The following is a 26,014-nucleotide window of genomic DNA, read 5'->3' as shown; positions in this document are numbered from 1 at the left end:
TTTCCCGCAATACATCAGCGCGCAGCGGTGGTGTGGGTGTCGCTTGCGACTCCGGTGCGAGCTCGGGCGCGTCCAAACCGGCCATGGCAGAGTGGATCAGCTCCACGCATGAATGCCGTTGGAGCCCAAAGCGCCACATTGTCCGCTGCGGGCTGCGGTGTCTCCGAACTTCAAGTCTGCGCCACTCGCTGTGAGCACTTGCTCGGTTTGCTGGGTTCGCCGTTAGTCGCTTGTGTCCATGCTTGTCTCCGCTCTGTCAAAGATGCCGAGGCCTCCGTACCACTTCCGAGCACGAGCGAAGGCGTCGCTGCCGTGGCCCTGCTACGGCAATACTGCAGTGTCATGTAGGGCAGCAGTCTTGTGCTCGTCGACTGTTTAGATACCGTGGAGCAAGCAGTCACCAGCAACGCGTGGCGCTCCAAGAAGCAAACTGCACTCACGCAGTTCTTCCGCGCCCAAAAATGATTGTTTTCTTTCCGAGAAAGTGTCGTATCAAAAGTGAACTGCAGGGTGGTAAGAGCTCAGTGTTAGCTCATGACTCCGTCGGCAAGATTGCTCTCATATAAGTTTTTTTTTGCTTCACTTTCTATATTGAATTCTTTGTATATCAAACTATTTTACAATCCTCGCGCTGTTCGATATAAGCGGGCTTTACTGTAGCGTATTAGGCATGGAGGACTGCTTCTAAACAATTTTTGTTTTTTGTGTGTGTGTGGCAAAGTGTGAACTTGCCATGGTGAAGCAACACTGACGTGCTTCTCAGAGGCAGCTTTGTTGGCGGTAACAAACTTCGTTATTAATGTGGTTTTATTTTTATGTACAACTTGTCGTATTCTGAAGACCAAACAGGAAGGGGGGGGGGGCAGCACTTTGAATGCAGAGCAGAAAAAAAATTGTCTAACACAAGCGTTCAACCTGTCAGCACACACTCTGGCAATGGAATTACCACCCCCTTCACTTTCTGGCCGGTATCCAAACGAGAAAGTGGGGAAACTATGTGCAAGATATGTTTTAAAATAGTACATTGTGGTACAATTCACAGTTGGATACTTGACTGAAATATTACAAAAAAAAAATCAGGCGACAATACTGAGCTAATGTTTGTGCAGTACTCGGAATACGTCATGAACAAAATTACACATGGCTAGTGTTTTTTGCGGACAGATAGTGTGCGAAGAAAAGAATGGGGGGGGGGGGGGGCATCATTTTCAGCAGTAAGGTCTGCTTAGAGTTGTGTCTAATGCGAGCAACCGTGACGGGAATCCGACTCTTGCAGTGCTGAACCAATTGCAGAGAACCTTGATGCATATATGTTAGTGTTGCCCAAATAAACTACCGAAAACACCGTCACCCGGTATTTTCTTGTACAGTTGAACCTCGTTATAAGAGACATGGATGTAAGAGACAAATGGGTATAAGAGACACTATTCACCCACATGGTTGGTTGCCCTATCTTTCCCATTAAATTGACCTCTTCTTTTATAACAGACATCGGATCTAGAAGATTGGTTATAAGGGACAAGTCATTCTTGAACTTGAATCGATAATATCCCGCTTTTCTGATGGAGGCGAAAAGCAAAAACGCCCGTATGTACGAGATTTCGGCGCACGATAAAGATCCCCAGGAGGTCAAAATTAACCCGGAGCCCTCCACTACGGCGCGCCTCATCGCCTGCGTTGCGTCGGCGCGTTAAAACCCTACAATCAATCAATCAATCAATCGATAATATCGCTTGTAACAGACATTTTAACTTCAGATGCAGTGCCACCAGTCACTAATTACAGTTGCTTCCATTCTGAAAACACAGGTGGACGAAAGGCGTCTGCAGTCGCTATTTATTGTAACTTCAGCAAACACACAGTGGTTCAGTCAGCTATGAAATGACGATGAGAAGCCCTGTCAATGGAAATGCAACTTGCAGAAGTGGATGAAGCTCACTGCCATCCATGGGATGGAGCGCGATTGCACATGCGGGCTCTCCCACTCGCGCAGCTCCCAATCAAGAAGCATCGCAGATGTTGAGTCCTGCAAGCGTAATGAATAGCCTGAGCACATAGCAGCGGAAGAAGCTGTGCGCTCTGGCTATTCATCAGGCTTGTGAACTCAACATCTATGATTCATCTTCCACAAACAAGGAAAGGAAAAAAAAGCTTGTGGAATCGGTTGTAAAAACCAGTGTAAATACAGTCATGAAGCAAACAAAGATTCAGAACTGTTTCATAAATTCTGGGGGCCAAACATAAATTAGGATGAATCTTTTGCAACATGCTGTAGCATTCTTTTGGGCTTATTTTAGTCATACGATGCCAACATTGAACTAGGATCTGATTAGTAAGTGAAAACATGGTTCCTTGCTTATAAGAGACAGAAACTGCTCCCCGGTACGTGTCTCTTATAAAGGGGTTCAACTGTAAAGCTTTCCAGGACAGTTAATTGCAGTGGAAAGATAAGTTTCCTCTCCCTGTTGCCTCCCCCCCCTACCACCACCTTTCTCATCTCACACTTCCGGATAAGTTCACACCCGAGTTCAACTGTCAGAGCGAGTGTAAGGAAGAGAAATCAGAAGTGCGATTTCTTTTAGTGCCTACCTTGGTGTAGCCAAAAGGGCACGGCAGGAGGTGCAGTTGGATTATCATACATTTTTTGTGTCCAGTGAAAAAGTGAGTCTAAAAGGCGTTTGATCGATTAAACACTGCCCAAGTATTGGAAGCACAGACATATGTACATATGTAGTGTTTTTGAAGGGCATATAGTCCTAGTTAAATTCAGGCTTAGTAAACCTTCACCAAAACAGTGAGAGGAGTTCCCTATTGGAAAGGGCATCAGGCAAGGGGATCTCACTGAAATTATTTACGGCAAGCCTAGCAGCAGTATGTGGGAAGCTTTATGGGGAGAAGTCAGGGATGAAGAATACTGAGGTGAGGAATACCTGAGGAGCCTCAAATTTGCTATTACAAGTCAAGTACGTGAGGGAGGGGAGATTACTTGACCCACCTGAGATTTGCCTATGACATTGCCTCGTTCAGGAAATCTGAAAGCTACCTGCGAGGAATGTATCAGTAGCTGTGCATAGAAAGCACAGTCCTAGGGTTAAGATCACTGTGAGGAAAATCAGAAGTAATGTTAAATTGACATGCAGAAAGCCTCGCCGTTCGCTTAGGCAATGAAATGCTAGAAGAGGTCGATGGATATCTCGGACAACTGGTCAGTTCTGAACCGAACCATGGGAAGGAAATCCAGTGTAGGAGTTAGTATTAACTGGGGTGCATTTGGCGAGTACTCATAAGTAATGAACTGAGGTAAGCAACCAAAGGCTACTCTTGGTGATCAACCTATTACGGCGCAAAATCCTTTGAAACAAAACTTAGGTTGGCCCCACGAGCCATGGGCAGCTGGAGAGGAGAGTGTCAGTGCTTCAAATCTGCGCACGCCTTACCGGTTCAGCTGCAGTCACATGTACCGTTTAGTATTGCCACTGGTCACTTGGAGCTCAGGGACTATAAGTGTTTGTTGAAGAAAAATGGTGTTTACCATATTCCGCTGATCATCACCTGCCCATGTATAAAAAAAACTGCAGCACAATGTCGGCAACTTGAAAGTACCAGTGGGGTTTCAAGTGCCGTTTAAAGTACCGAAGCGGTTTAGAAGTACTACCTGAGGAACCCTTCACGCCTCATTGGTTTAAAAGCACCAGTGGAGCATGAAGGGTTGTTTTTTTTTTCATGCTCAAAGGCAATGAGGGTTTGCAGTGTCTGCTCTAAAGCGCCGAAGTAGTCACTTCAGTAGCGTGCATTAGGAGCCACATATCCTCCATCGTAAAAAGGTCAAGCGTGGTCCTTTTTTGGGCAGCATTATTTAATTACCTACCCGCAACCATGCTAGCAATGTTTTGACCCCCCAAAACATTGGGGGGGGGGGGGGGGGATGTTTTGCCCCGAATGCTTTTGCCCCTAATGACAGGGTCCCCCTAACGCGGTACCCTGTTGGATCGTCATACATTTTTCTCTCTTGTTCTCTTTTGTTTTCTCTCTTGTTGTTCCTCCATTAGTCTCTAGTGGTCACTGCCTGCTTAGCTGACTGAGAGGCTAAGTTTAGCTGACGTAAGGACAAATTAACCACTGTTTGGAGATTTAGACAAGTTTTGCCAACAAATCGGCTCACAGAAATTTTCTCCGCAAAGTGTAGTGAAAAGCTAAGCCTCAAGAATCAAAAGGTACTGAAATAGCAACGTCTGCCTGGTTCAGAATAATATAAATTCAGCGCTTAGACTGCTATTTTTTTTATAACCATAATCTGGAGGGTTTTTTTTTTAATTGCTTCTTTTCTGTTTTAAAGCTGACAGTGGTGGCAATGATGACAGTGTTGATGTCAAGCCCAGCCTGGAAGTCCTCGGGCTACAGACCATGGACGCTGATTGTCCCACTTCTACAAGCGGTGAGTCATCGGTTTAGAGTTCTGTTTCACTACAGCCAATATTCTTGTGTTTCTCTTTTCAACTTACTCGTGAAAACATGCACGCAACACAGGGGTGTTGTCTCTGAAAGCTGTTTTCGTGAAATCAAAAGAGTAGACATCGCAATTGAGGAAGCTCCTTGGATGCTCCCAAGTTGTTTGCTACTCTGAGAAAGTGTGCAGGGGGGGACATGGCTCTTAAAACTATTTCTTTTAATTTCTAAGTAAACTCTGTGAAACTTTCCAGCCTTGCTGCTTTCCCCCTACTGATTTCAAATATGCCACTATTTTTTTTAGTCAGTCAATTAGTTACCAAGATAATTAGAGATAATTAGTCATTTCTGGAGGGACAGTAGACAGAACAGTTTTTTGGCGCACTGCTTGGAACTAATTTTACAGCTCATTAAACTTTGGTGTTTGAAATGGGCACCAGAATAGTCCCTTGCCGCTGGTTCTACCAAATTTTAATGAGCTGTAAAATCAGTTCAAGCGGTGCATCAAAAAACCGATTCTCCTATTGCATTCATCAGGGCTCATAATATTGAAAAATATCAAGATTACAGTTCTGTGACTAGCACTGTTTTCTCTCTAGTTCATCGAAAAATGACTAATTATCTGTAATTATCTTGGTAACTAATTGACCAACTGAAAAAATACTGGCATATTTGAAATCAGGGGCGGGGGGTAAACAGCAAGACTGGAAAGTTTCACAGATTCTACTTAAAAATTAAACGGAGCCGTTTTAAGAGCAATGTCCCCCCTTAGTGGTCAAAGTGTTCCCATTGTGATTCATCAGTTGGAACTTTATAACTGCAGGTTGAGAATGGAAAACTGCATGGGAAAAATTCAGTAAGAAAGAATAGGGAGTTTGTGTGTTCCTAATGGTTTTCAAAACAAAAAGAGTATGAAGTTCAGTGTGAAATCGATCTTGGGAGAATAACGCTTCACACAATCTCCAACCTCGACTTTTTTTTACCGTGGTGCGGACATTTGATGTGTGCACTTGCGTAATCACTGTCTGCATGCTGAGAGACAAGCACAGTAGAATTTGACGTAACGTCCCACATTCGTACTAGGAACGTCCCATTTGGCAATACAGTATTTTTTTTGCAGTGGTCCTTAAATTAAAGGGGCCATGAAGACAAAATGCAAGCTTGGTTCATTCGAAAGATTGCCTCGTTAGATTCATACTGACACCACTTGTAACGCACGCTTCGCTCAAATAAGCTGTATAATTGGGAAATAAGGGAATGGCCATGCGACCCACTAGCTCATTTCCCACAACAGAACCTATGATGTCATATGAGCTCAGCTGTGCGGTTGGCTGAAGTCGGCAAAAGCAAACACAAATTAGGCAGGGCTTATAAGCTTGCCGAACGAGCTATTTGCACTTAAATGCAATGCATATTCATTTTACAACAGTAAGAATGGTGGGGTAAACAATGAAAGTTACGAAAGCACACGTAAACAGAGAAGTACCGATGCGCACTGCTGTTGGTACTGGGCGCACTATGCTTGTTTTAGCTGCACAGCAGCCCGCCACTTTGGAGTTGTCTTACACGACGCTGGCCAATTGGCAAAAGCGACGCTGTCTTATGTGACCCTGTTTGTCGAGGATATTCCATGTTTCACGAAACGATTACTTTCTACAGTAACAAAAGAAAGGCAGATGCAAATACGGACAAAAACAAAGCAACAGTGGACAACGGTCCGTGGATGAGAATGGTAGCACCGTCTGAGAAGACTGACTGCAACCAGCGCTGCAGACCCGATCGATGCAGTGGAAGTTCATTTGAATGCGTGCACTTATGACTTCATTGCCGACGTCGCAAAAAGACACGATTTGGCGGGATAATCAAAATTTTTTTGATCTAAATTGATTAATTTTTCAGTGAATGCGGCATAATTTGCTGCCGGACGAGTGCTGGGGGCACTATAAAACACGATATCTTTCGAATAAAACCAAACTTGCGTTTTATCTGCATGGCTCCTTTAAATCCGAGTGTACAGGCCTTTCGGTGTGCATGTGACGGAGGTGTTTGTGAGGTCATTGAAACCGTCAATGTTCCATGCACCCCAGCACTTTTTTTTTCTTCTTTGCTTTTTTGTGGCTTCGCATAAATATTGTCATCACAAAACAGGCATGTGCTTGTAGCTTGTGCACACTTTAATGCTGGCTTTTCTGCTGAGCACCCGAGTCGTGCAAAGAAGCAAAACAAGCACAACACAGTAGGCTTCTGCTTTTTGATGTGAATGACATTACAATAATCACGCAACCTTTTGGAAGATGCAAATTTCTGGATGTGTGCTATGTCCGCAACATAAAAAAAAAATAAGGCTAACTTGTAAAAAAAAAATTTACTGATCATTGCAAATGCTACTGAAGTTGTTGCAGCTAATGGTTGTGTTCTATTTCACTACAGAATAACATTTCAGCTCATCCAGCCTTTTCTAAGATTTTGTGCAATTTCACTGAAATATCCCCAAAAGAATTTTTTTTTTTTGGTGGTTTATTAGAGAAGGGCATCGCAGACTGGCAGTCCAGTGAAAGATTCGTTAAAGACCACTGGACCATCTCTGGGATAAGGTCAAGTGAGTAGCAGCACCACAGATGTCTTGAAGAAGGCATTTGTGGTGCTTCTCTCTGGGCCACGTTCCAAAAGTCATGAATTTGCTGGCAGACCCTGTAACGCTTACTTTGACGATGTATGCAGGTGCAACCCAGCCTGTGCGAAGCATGGCCGACAAAGCTGTGCAAACCATAGAGTTTCATACTAATATACACTAGAGGGAAATCTGGCGCCACTGTCTAGGGGAGCCGCGCTTCAGCGAGCGTGCCGTCATGTACCGAGCAGGCACGTTCCACTTGTCCTTGGCATGGCTCACGAACAGGCTGAAAAGTTGGCTTTGACTGCAAAAATGCAACAATATTACTGCAGAAGATTAATAAAATTTGTTTCGTTATTATAAAATTAAAGCTCCAGAAAGATTTAATTGTCAGGAATTATTTAGAAGTTTCATGGATGATGAACAAAAGAACAATGCTACCCTTTTGGCTTCAAGACGAAAAAGAAGCCATGTGGCTAACCAAGCCAAGGAAGCGAGGAACGTCGCTAGCTGCAATGGCGCCGCCCTAGGCGGCACGCGAATGCAGCGCCAGATTTCCCTCTAGTATATATTAGTATGAAACTCTATGGTGCAAACCGACGTCAAGGCCCCCATGTTGTGCTACGTGCGCAGTGAGTGCAGCTCTATTTCTGCCCTGGGGCTGTAACCAGTGCAGGCGGACTGAACGCTGACCTTCGCCGCTGTCAAAGTGGCAGCCCTCTGCCGTGGTTCTTTTCATTTTGGAGGTGGAAACTGCAGGGGCATCTTGTGTGAATTTTACTGGCTCTTTTAAAAGGAGCCTGGTAGATAGAATGTTGATCCATCTGCAATCATAGATTTTTTTTTTTTTTCATTTTGAACTGTGCTTTCCCATCGGCCATGATGGAGAAAATGCACGTCGTTGGTGAGTTCATCACCCAAGTGGTGACCTGATGGTTGGAGGAGGAGGGAAAACATTAATTTATATAGCATAAACGTGGGTGGCCTTCTTTGTCCAGCAAGCCACGAGCCAGCGCAGTGAGTGAAGAGGCGTTCTTGGTCCTCGCACCGTGAGCTGGCCAGCTCGCTCTCCCACTGCTCAGGGGATGGGGAAGGGAGGGGGTTTGGTGTGTGCGAGCATTTCCCGGAAACTAGGTGGTAGGGGGTGTTCGGGACGGAGCAAGAGGGGCAGCTGTAGGGGCAAGTGGAGGGGGAGGCGTAGTGAAGTATCGAGGGGCTGTACGATGTGTTTTTCTGCAGTCGACGCCAAATGCGAGCTGCCTGTGTGCTGAGATGGGTGAGGAAGAAGGTATTGAAGCCGGATTTGGCGATAATGATATAGAATTTCAGTGTATTGGGAAAGGACCAGGGGATAGGTGGAGGGCGCGGAAAGGTCCTCTTTCGTCAACGAAAATGCCCAGAGTAGAAGTGTACGAGCAGTAGCGTGTGTTGCCTCATTTTCCTCGAGGGAAGAATGGCCTGGGGTCCACACAATCTGGATGTGGGGGGGGGGGGGGGGGGGGGGGGCTGTTAATTGAGGGTAGACCCTTGAGCCGTGCGGGCAAGATGCGGCCTGTACAGTGGTTGCAGCAAGCCTGCTGTGAGTCCGTGACAATTACAACGTAGTTGGTGGAAGCCGTCGTTGCAGCCAGAGCGATGGCTGTCTCTTCAGCAATTGTGGTGCATGCGTGGAGGAGGGTGACGGCGTAATGGTAGCTGATTTAGAATCGACAGCAACCAGTGCGTGAGCGGGACTTGATTGTGCACGGAATGACGTCCACGTATCGAATGTCCTCTCTGTTGTGGTATTCTGCTCAAACTCAGGTGATGAGGGCCTATCTTCTGCCTTGATTGAAGGAGGGGTGCATGTGCTTGGGGATGGGAAACACGAAGATATGAGTGTGAAGCGAGGGGGGTGACAGAAGGTGGAGGAGTGGGGAGCCCAGTCTATGCAGTACCGTGCGGCCCGTGGAGATGAGAGAAATGAAAAAATAATTGAGGGTCCACTGGTGGGTGTTTGAAAATGTGTGATCATCTGGTCCCATGCCCTTGTGAACTTGAGGATCAGTCCAATGCACACACCTTGTTCCTGCTTCAGAAATTCGCAACATGGAGTTTCTCGCACACCCTTGGTACGTTGTGCCAGCTGGGCTTAGCGCTTTAACTGTAGCAGTTTCTGCATTTGCTCTCCTTAGCAGTGGAATTGACTGCCTGCCGCTGCTTTTGTTTCCAACCAGCATCGGCATTCCGTCGCCATCATTCCCAGTCCTGCTTTTGTTTCCCTGCACTGATTCTACAACATGTACAAGCAGCAGCGGGAATCGCGAGGCCCGTCAGGGCAGAGGCAGCTGGCAAGCCACGCTTTGACTTGTTGTCTCCATGGCAACATTGGCGGTGTCGTGAGGGCAGCTGTCTCCTCGCACTCTTTCCAGTATGTCGTACTGTCCCTTCTATCGCTCGCTCTGTTGACAGGGCGACGCAGAGGTGGAAAGAGCGCTGCAAAAATTTTTCCTACATGCCCCATCTATTGCTCACGCAATAAACTGACACGTCCTTTATCTGGCTGCCATCCTGCAAGTTGAATGCTGTAGGAAACAGAAGAGAGGTGTTTACACAAGTGCCTCAGAGGTGCACATTGGCATTGATGTGACGGCTCCGTGCCAAGCCATTTTGTCCCCTTGAGTTAAGAGGCCTTGTGCTGTCTTACTGCCTTGCAGGAAACGAGTTCCTTGCCCTGAAGGAAACCACACAGGGAGCAGAACTGCTGGCAAGCACAACTCTCACGCCATCGCCAACCACCTGTGTGCCAGACAGTTCAGCGCTTGGCGGTGCAAGGTTTGGGTATGTGCCCCAACCGACTTTATAACCTTGGACATGCTGGTAAATCATCCTTGAAGCAGCGCGATAACGATGCGAACGAGACCTAAGCAGGACACAGCTTGGACTAGCAACTGGCATTTGTTGCACGAACGAATTCCTATATGCAGAATTTTGTTGCAACAAACGAGGGAAAGACAGGAGTGGCTAGAAACGTGTACAATTTGACAGACCACTGCTGCTCATGTATGGTAAACAGATAAGCAATTTCTTTGTTAGCAGCACAGAAGGGTAGCTGGCGCATTTATTTATTTATTTTTATTTTTTGTTTGTTTATTTATTTGTTTGTTTGTTCATTCATTTGTTTGTTTATTCATTTATTTGTTTATTTATTTATTTATTCATTCATTTGTTTATTTATTTATTTATTTATTTATTTATTTATTTATTTAATACCTCAAAGGCCTGAGCACGAGGCATTACATGAGGGGTGAGATAGAAAAAATATATCACTGGTAAAAATCATGCAAGATATGAACAAAGAACTTGACAAACAAGTGATATTATAATCTCGTAGGTTTCAACAATCTCCCGTATCACTTGGTTTTTGCTTTTGTGAATTGTGAACTTTTGTGAACAACGGACCTGCTAAGTCACCAGTGATGAAAGCTATGAGTGTTGACAGCATTTGTTGCCTCTTGAGGATTATACGTTCTAACTAGTTGTACCACCCAGCCTACTCATACAGCTTAGAGGTTCTGGTTTCCCTTTACAGAAATGCCTTGTACAATCGACGACCGATTATTCGGACGCTCAAGGCACCGTGAAAATGTCCAAAAAATCAAATGTGCCCCCCAAAGGTTTAACACTTTCAGGGTCACGAACGTACATGTACGTCCTCTGCAAACACCTTCAAAATGGTCAATAACGTACATGTACGTCATCGCTTGTATGTTTAAAAAGCGCGCCTTCTTCGCCAACTTCTCTTGCTTGGCATGTGCCGCCACACTGCGGAAATACGTCAAAATATTTTCTTGCGCCGATCGCTCTTCCTTTTATTTTTTTATGGTTTACTTCAGTGGCGCGACGGCTATCGCTTGCGCAGCCGGTAGCGAGGGGGTGCGCTGGGTATCGCCCACTTAAGGCCCCTTATGCCCACCGGGCGCCTCTCGCTTCTTGCGCCTGCCACAGACCAAGGGTGCCTGCGAAAGTGATGGGGATTTTTTCTCCTTATTTTTTGTATTTTTCAGGAGCGGTGCGCTGTCTATGGCTCGCGTATCGGGCCGCGCGGGTGCGCGGGCGCATCCGGCTGGTTTCGGTATCGTCCTCCAGGCGCTTCGCGCTTTTTGCATCCGCGAAACTGATGTCTATCTGATTTTGATTCACTCAAAAGGTGCCGGGTTGTTACTCTCTCGTTTTTGCTTAGAATTTTGCTTGTGTTACTCATGAATAAACCACATGTACGTAACAACTCAAACGATTTTTTTTTGTCACTTTATGGTCACCTTAAAAAAATTACGATAATTTTTTCTTGAAATAGATTCATCCGAACAATTTAAATCAGCAATAACAAAAATAGACCCTGGGGGGTCGCATTTGACGAAAAAATTCGACCCCCAAAGGCTTAATGTCCTGGTGCCGGGAAGGAGTCCGCATAATCAAGTATGTCCGAAAGATCGGTCGTCAACTGTAGTTGCTTTGCTAGAGGGGTGAGACTGCACATTTCGTGTGTCAGGGTTATGGAACCAGAGAGTTAAGCATAGACTGTAGCCGTGAACTTGGGAGTATGGCAAATCGCACCAGAAAAAAAAAAAGAAAAAAGAAGGTTAGGAAAGCATACATGTCCAGTAAGGAAGATGAGCTAGTGAAAGTTGTGCATAAGGTAAGTGAAACGAAGCAGAAAGCACAGGCTAAGGACAAAGAACGGATTGCGAGGGTTGTTTGAGGACAGAAGCATGTGAGACAGTTTGCGCAGTGCTGCACAGTATTGCCGCTGTGTGCCCATTCCTCATGCCTCCATGGAGCCTAAAAACCCGCCATGGTGGCTCGGTGGCTAGGGTTCGATTCCCGCGGGGTCGCGGGTTCGATTCCCGGCTGTGGCGGCCGCTTTTCTGATGGAAGCGGAAAGCAAAAATGTCTGTGTGTATGACATTTTGGCGCACGCTAAAGATCCCCAGGTGGTCAAAGTTAATCCGGAGCCCTCCACTACGGCGCGCCTCATCGCCTGCGTTGCGTCGGCACGTTAAACACCACAATCAATCAATCAGTCAATCAGTCAGTCAGTCAATCAAACCTACATGGTTTAGTATTAACGTGTCCAACTTCACATAATCGCGCCCGTTGCTCAACCTTGTGGAACTGCAGAATGAGGTGCCCATTGACTTGACGCCTAAACTGGTAATGTTATGGTTGACATTGACATTGGCATTGTTTTATTGAGTAGTTCAGTACAGTTTTTACAAAAACAGGGTTTTACAGAAGGAGGTCCCATGGAAAAAATCCGACAGGGGGACCTCCCGTTTCATAATGCAAACAAAAATATAACTGGGAGGCGGTATACACAGCGATAAAAATAGAACACAAAGGAACAAATTCATACAAACAGTTATTGCGCTTCGAATTTGTGATGCGGTGTGGCTTTTTTTTTTTTTTCCCCACTGAAAGAGTGCTTTCCTTGTCAATCATCGTAGTATCATCAAAGGGGGAACTTGCACCCCTGTACAGTGGTTGAATGTACCATGTAACAGGGTGCCTCTTACACAGGGTGAATTGATTGACCGTCTTGGGTTCTCATTTGTAACTTTGTTTGTTGTCTTCTCTTGTTGCCAACACTTCTACAGCAGCAGCACCACACAAGCTGGAGACATGTCTTGCCCACCCGGGACTTTGGGAGACGGGCCGATGGATCGCTCCCTAACGCCGGTATGTATTAAAATGGAGAGGGTGGCACCTGCTCAGATACCATTATGCATAGAAAAGCTGTATGTTCTCTTGAAACCTTGAAGCTTTTAAGGGGGACACTGCTCTTAAAACAACTTTTTTTACATATTACATATTTTTACATATTTACACATACTCTGTGAAACTTGTCAGTCTTGCTGCTTTTCCCCCACTGATTTCAAATATGCCATTATTTTTTTCAGTTGGTCCATTAGTTCCCAAGATAATTACAGATAATTATTCATTTTTGGAGGAACAATAGACAGAACAGTGTTAGTCACAGAACTGAAATCTTTATATTTTCCAATACTATGAACCCTGGTGAACGCAATAACAGAACCGGTTTTTTGATGCACTGCTTGGAACTAATTTCCGAGCTCATTAAAATTTGGTGTTTGAAATGGGCATTCGAGGTGTTTCCTTGGCACTGGTACCACCAGAGTTTAATGAGCTGTGAAACTAGTTCCATTATATTTTCAAACCAGACTCCTTATATCGCACCTAAGAAAGTGACTTCCCAGCAATGCACTTGCGCAAATTAGTAATGTCCGCTTTGAAGTGGCTCTGTAAATATGGTGCTTTGCAGGTGTATGTGCGATCTTATGGAGGTATTTATTAAGAGGTTCGTAGGCCTATTCACTTCAGTATTAAACTTGGTATGGTGCCGAGAAGAATGTCTTTCCAGTAATGCATACGTGTCTAGTGGTGAAGCTGACATAAAAGGCTTTGTGGTCAGCAGAGCGTATTCCTATTTAGGAGTTTTGAAATTTACTCTTTACATCAATCTGGTTGCAAACACACTGGATAATGTTTTCCCTAATACACTCTTTTCAGAGGACTACTGCAGGCCAACAACAACAACAGGACTGCCTCAACTCATACCCCACAAGATTACACGAAGCAGCAAAGCCGGCCGTACCATCTGTGGTATCGAGCAATTCAGAGTCAGTAACCACTGCGGACACGTACGCCGCACCCGACCACAGCTACAGCCACCGAGACTACACGAGGAAGCAGTCGAGCCAAGCCAATCCATCCCCCAAAGCCAAAACCACAGCCGAGCTTCTGGCAGAGAAGATACGGGAACAGGAGGCGACCATCGCGAACCTTCGGGGACAACTGGACAGTGCCCAGGGTGAACTTGCGCAGTTGAGGGAGCGGGTGTGTGGACAAGGGGTTGAGTGGTCGGAACAGTGCGAGCGCCTTCAGCGGACTAATGAAGCACGCGAGCTTCTGATTGTGCCTCAAACACTGTCAGTTGAGGTTCGTGTGAAGCAGGAAGTGTTCGAGGACTGAGTCTGCTCCCAGTTTTGTGTGGTGTTGCTGTGATGCGTTTGAGGGTGTTTACGGGCTTGTTTGAAGGCTGTGTTTGAGGGCAGAAATGATTAAGGCCTGACTGCACTCCTGATTTTGTGGAATGTTGCTGTGATATGTTTTCAGTCTGTGCTTTAGTGCAGGCGTGTTTGACGACAGAAGTGCTTCCCTACTTGGTGGGGTATTGCTGCTACGTTGCTGAGCACAAGGTCGCGGGTTCGATTCCCGGCCGCGGCGGCCGCTTTTCTGATGGAGTCGAAAAGCAAAAATGCCTGTGTGTACGAGATTTCGGTGCACGTGAAAGATCCCCAGGTGGTCAAAATTAATTCAAAGCCCTCCACTATGGCGCGCCTCATCGCCTGCGTTGCGTCGGCGCGTTAAACCCTACAATCAATCAATCAATTGCTGCTACGTTATTGCTTTGAGCACTGCAGTAGTGCAAAAGTCACACTGGGAAACTCAATTATGCAGATGCCTTCTTTTATTATGATACATTTCTACGATGGTCCGAGACAACTGTTATGCAAGCTTTGTCCAAAGCTGATTTGACCTTTGACCTTGAGCCTGACCAGTCACATTGCAGCTGGTCACGTGACACTCAAGCGGACGGTGGGTGAAACAGCATCTATGTCGCCTTAATCAATGGTAAACATGTCTTCAAGTTAAGCATGTTTGACCTTTGACCTTCAGCCTGACCAATCACGTCGCAACTGGTCGCAGAACACCACAGGGGGAGGCCGGCTGAAACAGTAAATCGGTAACCTAATCAAATGCGAAAGCACTTTAGGGGCCCGCCTTGTCGTCGTAGCTCGCTCGCTGGACCAAAGTAGAGCCCCACAGCAGTACCCGCCGCGGTGGCTCGGTGGCTAAGGCGTTGCGCTGCTGAGCACGAGGTCGCGGGTTCGATTCCCGGCCGCGGCGGCCGCTTTTCTGATGGAGGCGAAAAGCAAAAACGCCCGTGTGTACGAGATTTCGGCGCACGATAAAGATCCCCAGGTGGTCAAAATTAATCCGGAGCCCTCCACTACGGCGCGCCTCATCGCCTGCGTTGCGTCGGCGCGTTAAACCCCACAATCAATCAATCAGAGCCCCACAGCATTCCGTCGTAGCGGCTGTCATCGCAATATCCCACAGAGGCTTCGAAAGCCAAGCGGTTTAAATAGTCATAAGCATTCGAAGCTCGTGAATCACTGGCGCTTGTCATGCATCTCCCCGTTGTTTAGCGCAGGCACATTTGAGGCAAAATATACGTAACTAACCAGCAGCGCTCGCATTCATTTAGTTAGGAACGCTGTTTGGGTTGGTTTTTACGATAATAAGCGAAAAAAAGTGGCAGTGCAATGCCGGCACGTGTGGGAGGAAAAGCAAGCACAAAAAGAACCGAACTCCCACTGGCGCAGTTTCAGGCAAGGGGCGCGCTAGCACTGCGAAGGCGGGAAATTTGAATTGCATTGAGTGGTAGCAGTGTGCGGATAACAGCGCTGCAGCCCATTATGGCGAATCATTGCTCTGCACTTTCGACAGCTTTCACATTGAGTGGAACGGCTTTAATTTCTTTGGTAATCATTTCAGTCTGCCAAGGAATTTTCCGCAACTCTTTTTTTTCTCAGCATTTGTGAATGAAGTGAATGAATAGGGGAAACTGTACATACCTTGCAAATGTGCTTTCTTCACAAGCTCATTCATGGAGCTGTTGACTCTGCCGATTTGCTAACTTCCATCAATTTTCATGTCCCCACACGATGCCGTTCCTCGCCGCTATTTTATCCTGACGTCAATCATAAAAGTCCTGTCCAGAGAATGCAACTCCTTTACAACTCACTTGAAGTGCCTGATCTGAGTATCTTTGATCGTTACAGCACTTTTGTGCAAGCTGTTAAAAATTCATCTAAAGCCTGAGTGTGTACTTATGTGTTGTAAAATCAGGTGAGTCAGCCATGTAATGCTTGTTCCATTGAGGTTATTTTCATTTCTCATGCTCTTTTTTCCCCATTGTACACATCTCCCTTTTCTATCCTTTCCCTTGTTTCTTCTGTGCACCACGCTGAAGGCGTCATGCTGTTTGTGGGCACTTATCTAAATAAATAAATAAAAAAATAAATAAAAAAATGCGCAATTGCAGACCTCGCAGTGCGTACAAAGCCTTGGCGAAAGCTCGTTGGTCTTCTCGGAGATTTGTTCCTTACTTCAGCCACACCTCCAGAAAGCATGTTGGTCACAAAATTTGGGCAGTAGCATCTGTCGAAACATTTGTAGCTTGCTGCTGGACTGTGTTGCATACTTTCTGGAGAAATGCTGAATTTTTCGTAGCAAATCTGACTGTAGAACATTCGTTGTGCACTTTTGTAGGAATGTATTGAAGAGCAGATATTTTTGGAATCCACTAAAACAATTCTGAATTAAGTCTGACTAGAATATAAAAATAGCAACTTGGTGTAGAATGACACAGACATTCAAGAATGAACGCAAGCGACGTAACGTGCGAGTCGCTGAAAGTATATGCAAGAAGCCCTCATCCTGATCATACTTGGTAGTAATGAAATTACAGTAGTTAAATTACTTTTTGCTGTAATGAGTAATGTAATAAATTACTTTTGAGTGTTGGCAATTTAGTCATGTAATAAATTATGTCACGCCAGTAATTACATGGAAATTACTCATTACTTTCCCAATTACTTTTGACTATGGTATAGCCTGTCCACTTCTTTTACGGCATTAAAAGTTGACCAAGTAGAGTTCCGATGCCCAGGGAGTCTCTGGGCATGGGAACTCTGCGAACGCGAAAGAAACAACGCTTCGATGAGAGCTCTGCCTGCTTTCTTGTGCCTCTTTGTTCCCTTTTCATGCGTTCCGGGAATGCCGCGGCGACAGTCAGTCGAGTTAAGCAAAAACAAGTGTCGTACAAGTATACAAGTGTCGTATATAATCGTATATAAGTGTCAATAAAGTGTATATGAGTTGGTAGTGTATGAGTGATGAATTTCGACAAAGTAATTTCAAAGTGATTTCATTACTTTTGAGAAGTAATAGTAATTTAATGTTCTTACTTTTGGCCACCTGCAATTTCTAATGTAATTTAATTACATTTTAGAAAATGTTAGGAATGTAATGAGTAATGTAATTTAATTGCTTTTTAGAAGTAATTTTGCCATCTGTGATCCTGATGTGGACATCCACAAACTGGTGCTTGCAGGTGATGATAGAAATGAGAAAAGAGATTGCTGTGAAGGTCGCTCAATGGATGGGTAGTGTATAACACCCAGCTCAATCATGTGGCATGCTGGAGTCAACAAACTGTTATTCCTGAACGTGCGCTTTTCGAAATAAATATGGAGTGAATAACGATTTAATGATTTGTTGAATAGTTCTGAATCAAAACTGGTATTTCAAAATTGAAGCAAACATTAGTGATTTCATTTGAAGACAACTGAAAGCTAAAATTTCTTAAAGCATGTTTCAGTAACGGACCTGTAGAAAAATAAAAGGCTCGTTTAAAAAAGTTTGCTCAATTTTTTTATGGCGTCAAACGAGTACAAAAAAAATTATCCCGTCCCTTTTTGCATTATTGGGACAACTTTCATCTCGCAGTGACCTCAACCTCGAGCGTTACTGTATTAATATAATGAGGGTATATACTCTGGCAAGCTACAAATAACCACAATAAGTGGCAGTTCTATGATAGTAAAGATTTCCCAGGTGGTAATCTGGAGCCCCCCACTTCAACACCGTTTCCAAGGATACAGGCTTTGGCGTACAAAAGCTCCTTCAATCTCTTTGTTTTTTCTTTCTTTTTTGCCAATTCTATGACTGTTCATGCAAGTTTTAGGGAGAAAACTTGGCATTTAGGACGGCATAAGTAATGAAAGATTAACGTGAGTCATAAGCCCTCTCATGCATCGATATCCCTTCTTGACTTGGTAGTACCATCCCGGTTTTCCCTCTGCTTGGAGGTCGCTTTTCCTGTACGGACAATGCATAAATTCTTTTAAAAAATTTTAATATTTGTTCTTGACACAAATTCTTAATATGCTTAATGTAAACTTGTAAGAAGAGTTAGTAGAGCGAACAATCTAAAACAGCAAAAATGCATGGTATCAAGATTGCGTTACCAATGTCATGGTGTCAACACCTTCTTATCAATAAAACTTCATCTCAATGCCTAGAAAAACAAAGCAAGACCAGTTTTTAAGTTTTTCTGTATCTTATATAGTATATCAATAAAAGAAACATTACAGGTGCAAAAAACAAAAAGAAAGATCAATTGTACACCAGTGCCATTTTTTTAAGGAAACCTGTGACTATATCAGCACGCAGCTAGGCTTTCTCGAGCAGGGCATGCCAACCGGGCTAGGTTGAGCACTGAGGCATTATCAAGATGCGAAAAGAGAAGCAGGAGGCCCAGAGGCGCTGTCTAAATGCACCGTTGCGTTCTTTACCCGCACATCAGCGATGCATTGTGGGAAAGTCTGTCACTGCTAGTGGAAAAGCCGGTGCAATGTTCGCAGCCGTCGACCGCGCAAGCGCTCAGTGCTTTAATAGCTCAAACTCTTTGCGAAGAATATACTTCGCATTTGCTTTTAGCGATGCATCTCTCGCATTTAACAAGGCGCAATTTCTGTGTACGATTTCATTGAACAATTTGTCCATTTTTGTTATCGAAACTCAGAAATATTCCAAAGAGGGTAACAACAGACGAAACACATGAGGAAAGTGGGTAATCATGAGCGCTCGTGGTTCTCACTTTCTTCATGTGTTTTGTCTGTGTTGTGCTGTTCATGCACCAACTCGCCAAAGCCTTCACCAATGTCAGAAATATTCAACGTTGTCGAATAGTGCTGTTCCATTCGAAGCTAAATTAAATGTGTTATTCAGTTCAACATTAGAAAGGTTTGAATATTTGCACCTCAAGTGAAATTTTCACAACCTGTAACACCCTTACAAAATAAAAAAAACCACGAGAAAACATCCTTTAAAAGGGTGTTATAAATTACAGAACACCCTGTAAAAGGGTGTATTGTGTTTTTTGTAAAGGTGTTATACTACGAGCCCTTTAAATAGCTGTTTTTTTTTTTGTTTTTTTCTAGTATAAGGGTTGTTATAGGCAGTGAAAATTCCCTGTAGTGTAAATCATTTTACAGAGTAGCTATAGCATTTCAAAATTTAAAAAAGCCTGCACATTGTGGCTGGCGGTAGATTTATTTTGCGATGTTAATGTTTCGGACACAAGGAACTGTGTTGCACTACGAAGGTGAACTGACATTCACGCGACATTCATACACAACAGCCTGACATCTCCATTCGTTAGGCCTAACACTACGCTTTGAGCTACACCATAGTTAGGCAGTCAGTGCAGCTTGACGTACGAGTTTGGCGTTGCTTGGCAGGTCGCTGACTCAATCACTTTTTGTTTTAGCTGAAAAATCACACTATTCAAAGCTGTTTTGGCTTTCCAGCTTGATGTCAAATGATGCCCAATAAACAATTAAAGCTGCCAGTTCCCTGTCCCACCACCTTTCCAATCTTTGCGACACAAAAGATCACGTCACATTGTGAAGTGAGAGACTGCCTAGAAAGTTAATCGAGGCGTTTCCATAAAGGGAGGTGTGCCCGCCTAGACCACAAGCAGCAGAATTTACTCGCACGATTTCCTGGCACGACGTCTGACAGGTGAACGCATTGTTTAACGTTTGAACCAGTAATCTTGGAGTTTGGTTGCTGATTATTAAAGCGATGCTTTGTATGTCTCACTGATGCCGACAGTCTCATCACCAAAACGCACTGCAGGAAAGTCAACTTTACACAGTGGGTTTCGCAAAACAATGATGATGATTAGAGAAGGCGCATCAAGTGCCTCAAGAAGAAAAAGAACGCTTCCCCTGGTTGGAGTCCAAACTGGGTTCCTTGTGTTCTGAATCTGACATCTATTCCATTGCGCCATTGCGATATCGTAAGCAGTTTGGATTTTGGACTTTGACTGACCCAGGTTGCATCGGAAGGAGCGTCGCCTTTTAACCATCCTCTAAGAACAGGTGATTGGTTTTTGTTCAACTGCTTTGCCATTTTACCTTAACCTTGTATTTTTAATGTTATAAGTACATGAACGCCGAGGTGTGTAAAGTACTGATTGCTGCAGTTCTCTTTTTTTGCAGCTATGTTTGAAAAATTCTATGCACACTAAAACAATACTATGTATTCATATTTGAAAATATTCTATTCGATTCACAATCAGTTTTGACTACTTCGTCAAAAATATTCAATTCAATTTGTAGCGCTACCTTTGATATTTGCTCACCTCAAAAGCTTCGTTACCAATGTAGAGTACCAAAAAAAAATGCCAAACACATCGGGTTCCATCAAAATTTCCTTCTAACCAAAGAATTTTTTTGAACATTTCAGAAAAAGCATATCAAACTCAAACAACCTGGGTGGGAGCGTGTGCCTGTTATTTTGTGCTGTACGCACATATTTTAGTCCCTTTTTTGAACAGTCGCATTTTTATACCCGTCAAGTATTTCTCAAAGAAAATATGCTGTTTCACATATTTTCGAACGTTAGACAACTTATCACTCACACATTTCTCGCCAAGTTTGCTTGTTAAGAGGTCCATTATTGTAGTCACAAACAAATTGGTAACTGCCACTCAATAACTTCAAATACAAAAAATATAGCGAGACAGACTGTGCCACCCTCGATGATTGACCCCTAATTTGTAGCCGGAAAATTACGGTAAACATTTTGACTAATGATACAAGTTACACGAGGCAACCTGCATGCACGCAGCTTCACTGGTCCAGAATCTTTCAGTGCAATTACTACTTCAATGCATTTTTTGAATTCCTTTCCAAAAAAGGTTATTTTTTCACCAATTAAAACAAGATTAAAAAAAAAATTTGGACTCACAATTGTACAGTGTACGGAGCCTCATAATACGGAGGTATGCACTGAAACTACCACATAATAAGGGCTAACAAGACGGCACTCTCACATGGCTGCACGATCAGGTTGACACGATTGTACAATCGCCTGTTCAAGTACACTGATTCGCCCGTTCTAGTACACAGCACATGCTTAATTCAGCATACGTGACTGCACTATTTGTCAAGCATTAGTAGCGCAGCTCTACCTCAATGAACCCGACACAGGTTTCGTGCCTGTCGGAATGCGGTGAAGGCCTGGAGATCACCCAAGCATCCATCAGTCGTTTCAGTGAGGAAGGAACATGTATTATAAGCATCCACATGCAATGTAAACATACATTTAAATTACTTGTGTGTGTGCATGTCAATAAAAACTGTGCCGAACAAAACAGTGTATTTTTGTTCACAAATTGCACTGATCCTTCAGCTCAAGGGAGGCTGAAATGAGTGCACAGAGACTGCGAATTCATGTGGACTAAAACAATGATTCAGTCATCCCAGTCATAGGGCTGTGTCCTGTCACAAAGCTCCTCCAGTAACATTCGGTACAACTTCAGCTCTAAGGGTCTGAAATGCTAAGGGGGAGGTACCATTGAGGCAGCCAGTTTTGTGCTGCATGTAACCCTTGTAAGAAACATATCACTATAAGGGACCATGAAGACAAAATGGAACCTTGTTCAGCTTGAAAGACTCAGCTCCATTGCAGCCATAGAAGATGTTCTTTCAACCACTTAACGCAAGAAATATTGGAAAACTTTCAAATTTTGCACTGCAGTGACATAATATGGGCACGAGTGTTACAATATGATTGTTGTCAGTGCATTATCTGCACGTTGGCATTCAAGCGATACGGACAGACAGAACTAGAGCCCCCCTTACAAATCACCCATTCATGTTTATTGGTGGTGCCTTGGGTCAGCAGCCACCAATCACACAGACACGGTTCTGTAAAGTCACGCAGAAATCGCTGAAAAAGTCGCCACTTCGCAGCAATCAATATCTACATTATTTATATGAAGCTTGGGATAAAATTGCCACCACTGTTACCGCGACAAATCAGCCTTTCTAATGAACCAACCTTGGGTATTGTCTTTGTGGCCCCTTATAAAAGGTGCTTGCTTCCAGAACGTGTGACCAATCAATACAACAGACCCTTGCGACACACATGGTTTTTAATACACTTTAGAAAAGACAAAAAAAAAAAGAAGAAAAAGAAGACAGTTCTGCACAGCAGATGACAACAACAAAACCCTCACTGTCCATCCATCTCTTGCGCCCTGTTTCCATGCTGAGCCTCAAGATCGCGCGCCATAAAGTTCCAGTACTCGCGCCGAATCACGTCTTGCTCCTCGGCCAGCGTGCGGCAGAGGGCGACGGCTTGCGGCAGCAGCTTCGGATCATCAGCTAGCCGTTCGGCTAGCGAGTCAACCAGGAAAGCCAGAAGGTAGGCCACCCGGCACTTGTCCTCCGCGTACAACGACTCGCAGAAATCTCGCACGTCGGGCCTGCCACTTCCCCCCGCCGCATCCAGCACTCCCCGCAGGTAGTTCCAGGGGCTCTCGTTGTGGGGGGCCTTGCGGATCGCTGCCATGGCATAGGCGCACTCACGGGACACCACCTCTTCGCAGCCGAAGCCAACCTGCAAGGGAACGATGATACCGCCTGATGTTGCGACCATGGCCACTTTTTTGCACAATAGAGATAGAAGGAATAGAAGGAACTTTTATTTGTCCAGTTTATTAAAGGGGCCAAGGATAAAATGCGTTTCGTTCATTCAAAAGACACCTTGTTAGAAGAACACTGGCACCACTTTTAACCCTTTTAATGCCGGAATTATGAAATAGGCCGCAAAAAAATTTCTTTTTTTGTGTTTTGGCTTTAGACAGACACCGTGATTGCAATCCACAGTTGTATTATCTGGGATGCAATTTAACCGCCGACTTTTAGGTTTGTCGCGAATTCGCGACAACAGGCACTTAGGCCAATATCTGGAATGCAACTTTATCGCCTACTTGGTCCTTATCGCCTACTTGGGCCATCCCTTTGTTTGGGTTTTTTTGCGTCGCAAAAAGATTGGTCTGCTGTACGATGTGATGCAGTAAGCTGTCATCAAAAAACTATTTGAAATATTCAGTAGGTGCTCGCACAGTGTCTCTTTCAGGAAGAGTGGTATTCCAGGATGGTATTTCCCGCTGTTCTTGACAGTCTTTTTTTTTTCACTTCACTGTCTGTTTGGCAGAGGCAGTTGGCAAAGGCACCACATCACTGTTTTCATCTTCACTGCTTTGACGGAGGCTCTCCCAAGGGCGCAGCTCGTGCTTGTGCATGAGGATCGTAGTCAACATCGTCGTAATCACTGTCACTAAGTCAGCTATCGTCACTGTTATCCTCAGGTGGCAGGCGTGTGCGAAGCCATTTTCTTCCATACAGCGATCTGACATCCATACTCTGCCATAAAATAAAAAAAAACCATCATACCTGCAGTCACCGTAAACTGCCTAAATGGCCGAATGTCGCAAATTCGCGACATACCACGAAAGCAAGAAGCATGCAACAAAAAAAGTATTTTTCGACAATGTAACACCTCTTGGGCAGTCTCCTGAATGCGTGCAAATAGAAAAAAAATTGGGGGACCTTGTACTCTTTATGGTTAGACAGAAAACGATGATGAAGTGAGAGCTGTCGCACGTGGCGCGCGCAGTCCGCCAACCGATTGACATACTGAGTTTAATTTTCAACACCTTATACGAGATGGCGCTACAAGTCTGGAGCGAAACCACCACCTCTTTGCCGCAAACACATCACAGCCGCCGCTGAAGCCAGCAAAGGTTTCGCGAGTTGGTTGGCCAGCTTCATTCAGTATGTCACGAATTCGCGACAACCGGCATTAAAGGGTTAAGGAAAACTTCACTCAGACAAGCTATATAATTACGAAAAAAGGCAATGGACACGTGACACCTTAGCTACTATTCCGCACTGAACTTGTGACGTTGGGCAGCTCGTTGAGATTGGCTGAGGCCGACAAGATCTAATGCACATTAAACAGGGATTCGAATGAGCCATTTGTGCTTGAATGTGGTGCATATTATATAGAATACAAACAAACATGTAAACATAGAACCAGTGAGTACAGCAGGTGCTGCCTGACACAACTATCGGGAGCATTGGGCTTGCCTGACAACACTGAACTGGAATAAGCAGCACTGCCACTTACGTGACTCTGTTTGGCGAATCATATCTAACATTTCACAAAACGATTGCTATTAACCATAACAAAAATACAGCAGGTACGAGTCCAGTCAGAACAAAACCGAACGCCAACTACAGTCTTGGTGTGGTGTCGCTTCAAACGACGAGTCTATCTGGCCGACCACCGCTCACGGCTGGAACTTGGGAGGACTATACTCAGGAACAAGTTAAGAACAGCAACAGCTTATGTACGGTATCACTCCGCCTAACCGACGGACCCGGATGTCAACGAGCGCAAGCAAAGGGGATTGCTATGAATGCGTGACATCGTCTGCCTTTTCTCACATAGTTTGTTTGTCGTCGCTGCAGTTGTTTATAAGCATATTGAGTCGAAAAAATCCCGGAAGCGGCTCGCGCCATGTTCAAAATATTCCCAGTAATGCACTACTTGCGCCGCGTGGAGCAACATCCGGCTTTGGTGACGAGGCACAGCTGCAACTTCCGTTGACGTTCTTAAGTTGTAACCGAGTATAGCGGTCCTCGTGGGTGGTGGCGCCTGCAAATTTGAGTGGCCCAAGCGAAATGACGACCGGCCTGACCCTGTTTGAGATCTGCAAATGTGCAATGGCAAGTTATTTCCAACCCAACAGAAGATGTCACCAGCACACTCTGGAGCCGTGCGCTCCCTTGCGATAGACAAGCCTGATGTGCACTGTACAGGGTGGTCATCTGCTAACGGTAACATGGGAGCAACAAGTGGCAGAACGTCGTCTGCTACTTCACTGTCCGGCCACACAGTTCATGTATTCCCATAACATAGACCGCAAAATTGGGTAGTACCTTTCAACGACGGTCCATGCTGTTGCCTGCCACAGGTTTGCTGACAAAACTATGCTTACTAGGTAAAACATCCCGCTTCACAAACTGCTAACTGGCCCGCTCACGAATGAAATAACTGGTTCCAGGCTATAACCGTGTCTGGGCGCCACATTACAAATATTTTAATTCATTCCGCCCTTAAAACGCCACCAAACGACGACGCCTGCTGTAAAAGGTTCTTAGATGAACGTGCGCGGCGCTGACCGTGCGGGAGATGACGAAGAAGCGCTGGTTCCAGGCCGAGTTGTTGCGCAGGTCATCACGGAGCAACTGGTCGACAAACTCGAGCTCGCCTTCCCACAAGTCGAACTCCTGCAGGGCCCACTGCCGGTGCTGCCAGGCGTGGTAGTTCTTGGCGTCCATATCCAGGATGACCTCGGTGAAGGCCTTCTCGCCGGAGCCGTCCCGCAGCCACTCGACCACCACCCGTCGGTGGTGCCACACCTGCGAGATTTGCGGCGAACGCGTAAGAACGCGCGTCTACTTGGCCCGCCGCAGTGCCGTCCGCGGGTGTGGGCGGGGATTTTTCAGCGAGTACTACACACCTGGTAGTTCTTGGGGTTGTCTTCGATGACCCTCTGGATGTAGTCGAGCTCGCCGTGGAGGTCGACGCCCAGGTCCTTCAGCAGGAGACGGCGGTAGTGCCAGACGGTGTAGTTGGATGGGTTCACCGAGACCGCATCCGTCACGAGATCCAGAGCTCGCTGGCTGCGCTCGTTCGACTTGAGCACGGCCCGGAAGTAGTCGAACACGTCGCGGAACTGTTCCGAGTACGCGATGCGCACCACGGGATGCTCGCCGTCATCCTGAGGCACGGGCACGACGTCTTTCCACTCGGGACGGTCTCGGTAGAAGACCCATTTCTCTCTTTGGTCGCTGTCATCGTCGGCCATGTTCTCAGATTTAACCGATTCGGCTT

General features: G+C 45.2%; 2 protein-coding genes across 2 annotated transcripts; one reads left to right on the top strand and one right to left on the bottom strand.

Annotated features, from left to right (window-relative positions):
- Positions 1-7,655: 7,655 nt before the first annotated feature.
- LOC144138691 (uncharacterized) lies at positions 7,656-17,074 on the top strand. Its single transcript, XM_077671097.1, has 4 exons — positions 7,656-7,692; positions 9,757-9,880; positions 12,697-12,778; positions 13,631-17,074. Exons 1-4 carry the CDS (start codon positions 7,674-7,676, stop codon positions 14,090-14,092), a joined length of 687 nt encoding a protein of 228 aa, XP_077527223.1. The 5' UTR covers positions 7,656-7,673; the 3' UTR covers positions 14,093-17,074.
- Positions 17,075-22,198: 5,124 nt separating this feature from the next.
- On the bottom strand, positions 22,199-26,014 carry Fnta (farnesyl transferase alpha). The gene is made up of 3 exons (XM_077671096.1): positions 25,641-26,014; positions 25,300-25,539; positions 22,199-22,666 (listed from the first exon to the last, which is right to left on the bottom strand). Exons 1-3 carry the CDS (start codon positions 25,986-25,988, stop codon positions 22,280-22,282), a joined length of 975 nt encoding a protein of 324 aa, XP_077527222.1. The 5' UTR covers positions 25,989-26,014; the 3' UTR covers positions 22,199-22,279.

Source organism: Haemaphysalis longicornis, unplaced genomic scaffold (assembly GCF_048455015.1).
Source record: "Haemaphysalis longicornis isolate Haplotype H1 unplaced genomic scaffold, Haemaphysalis longicornis Haplotype H1 scaffold_5, whole genome shotgun sequence".
Taxonomy (NCBI): domain Eukaryota; kingdom Metazoa; phylum Arthropoda; class Arachnida; order Ixodida; family Ixodidae; genus Haemaphysalis; species Haemaphysalis longicornis.
This window is presented reverse-complemented; position numbering and strand designations above follow the sequence as displayed.

What these genes read in the sequence shown, in the direction of transcription:
- LOC144138691 (XM_077671097.1), top strand. An exon ending in CTTGGCGGTGCAAGGTTTGG is followed by an intron (nt 9,881 to 12,696) that starts GTATGTGCCCCA and finishes ACACTTCTACAG; the next exon opens with CAGCAGCACCACACAAGCTG. An exon ending in TGGATCGCTCCCTAACGCCG is followed by an intron (nt 12,779 to 13,630) that starts GTATGTATTAAA and finishes CACTCTTTTCAG; the next exon opens with AGGACTACTGCAGGCCAACA.
- Fnta (XM_077671096.1), bottom strand. Translation starts at nt 25,988, where the DNA reads ATGGCCGACGATGACAGCGACCAAAGAGAGAAATGGGTCTTCTACCGA. An exon ending in ACAACCCCAAGAACTACCAG is followed by an intron (nt 25,540 to 25,640) that starts GTGTGTAGTACT and finishes CAAATCTCGCAG; the next exon opens with GTGTGGCACCACCGACGGGT. An exon ending in TCTTCGTCATCTCCCGCACG is followed by an intron (nt 22,667 to 25,299) that starts GTCAGCGCCGCG and finishes GTTCCCTTGCAG; the next exon opens with GTTGGCTTCGGCTGCGAAGA.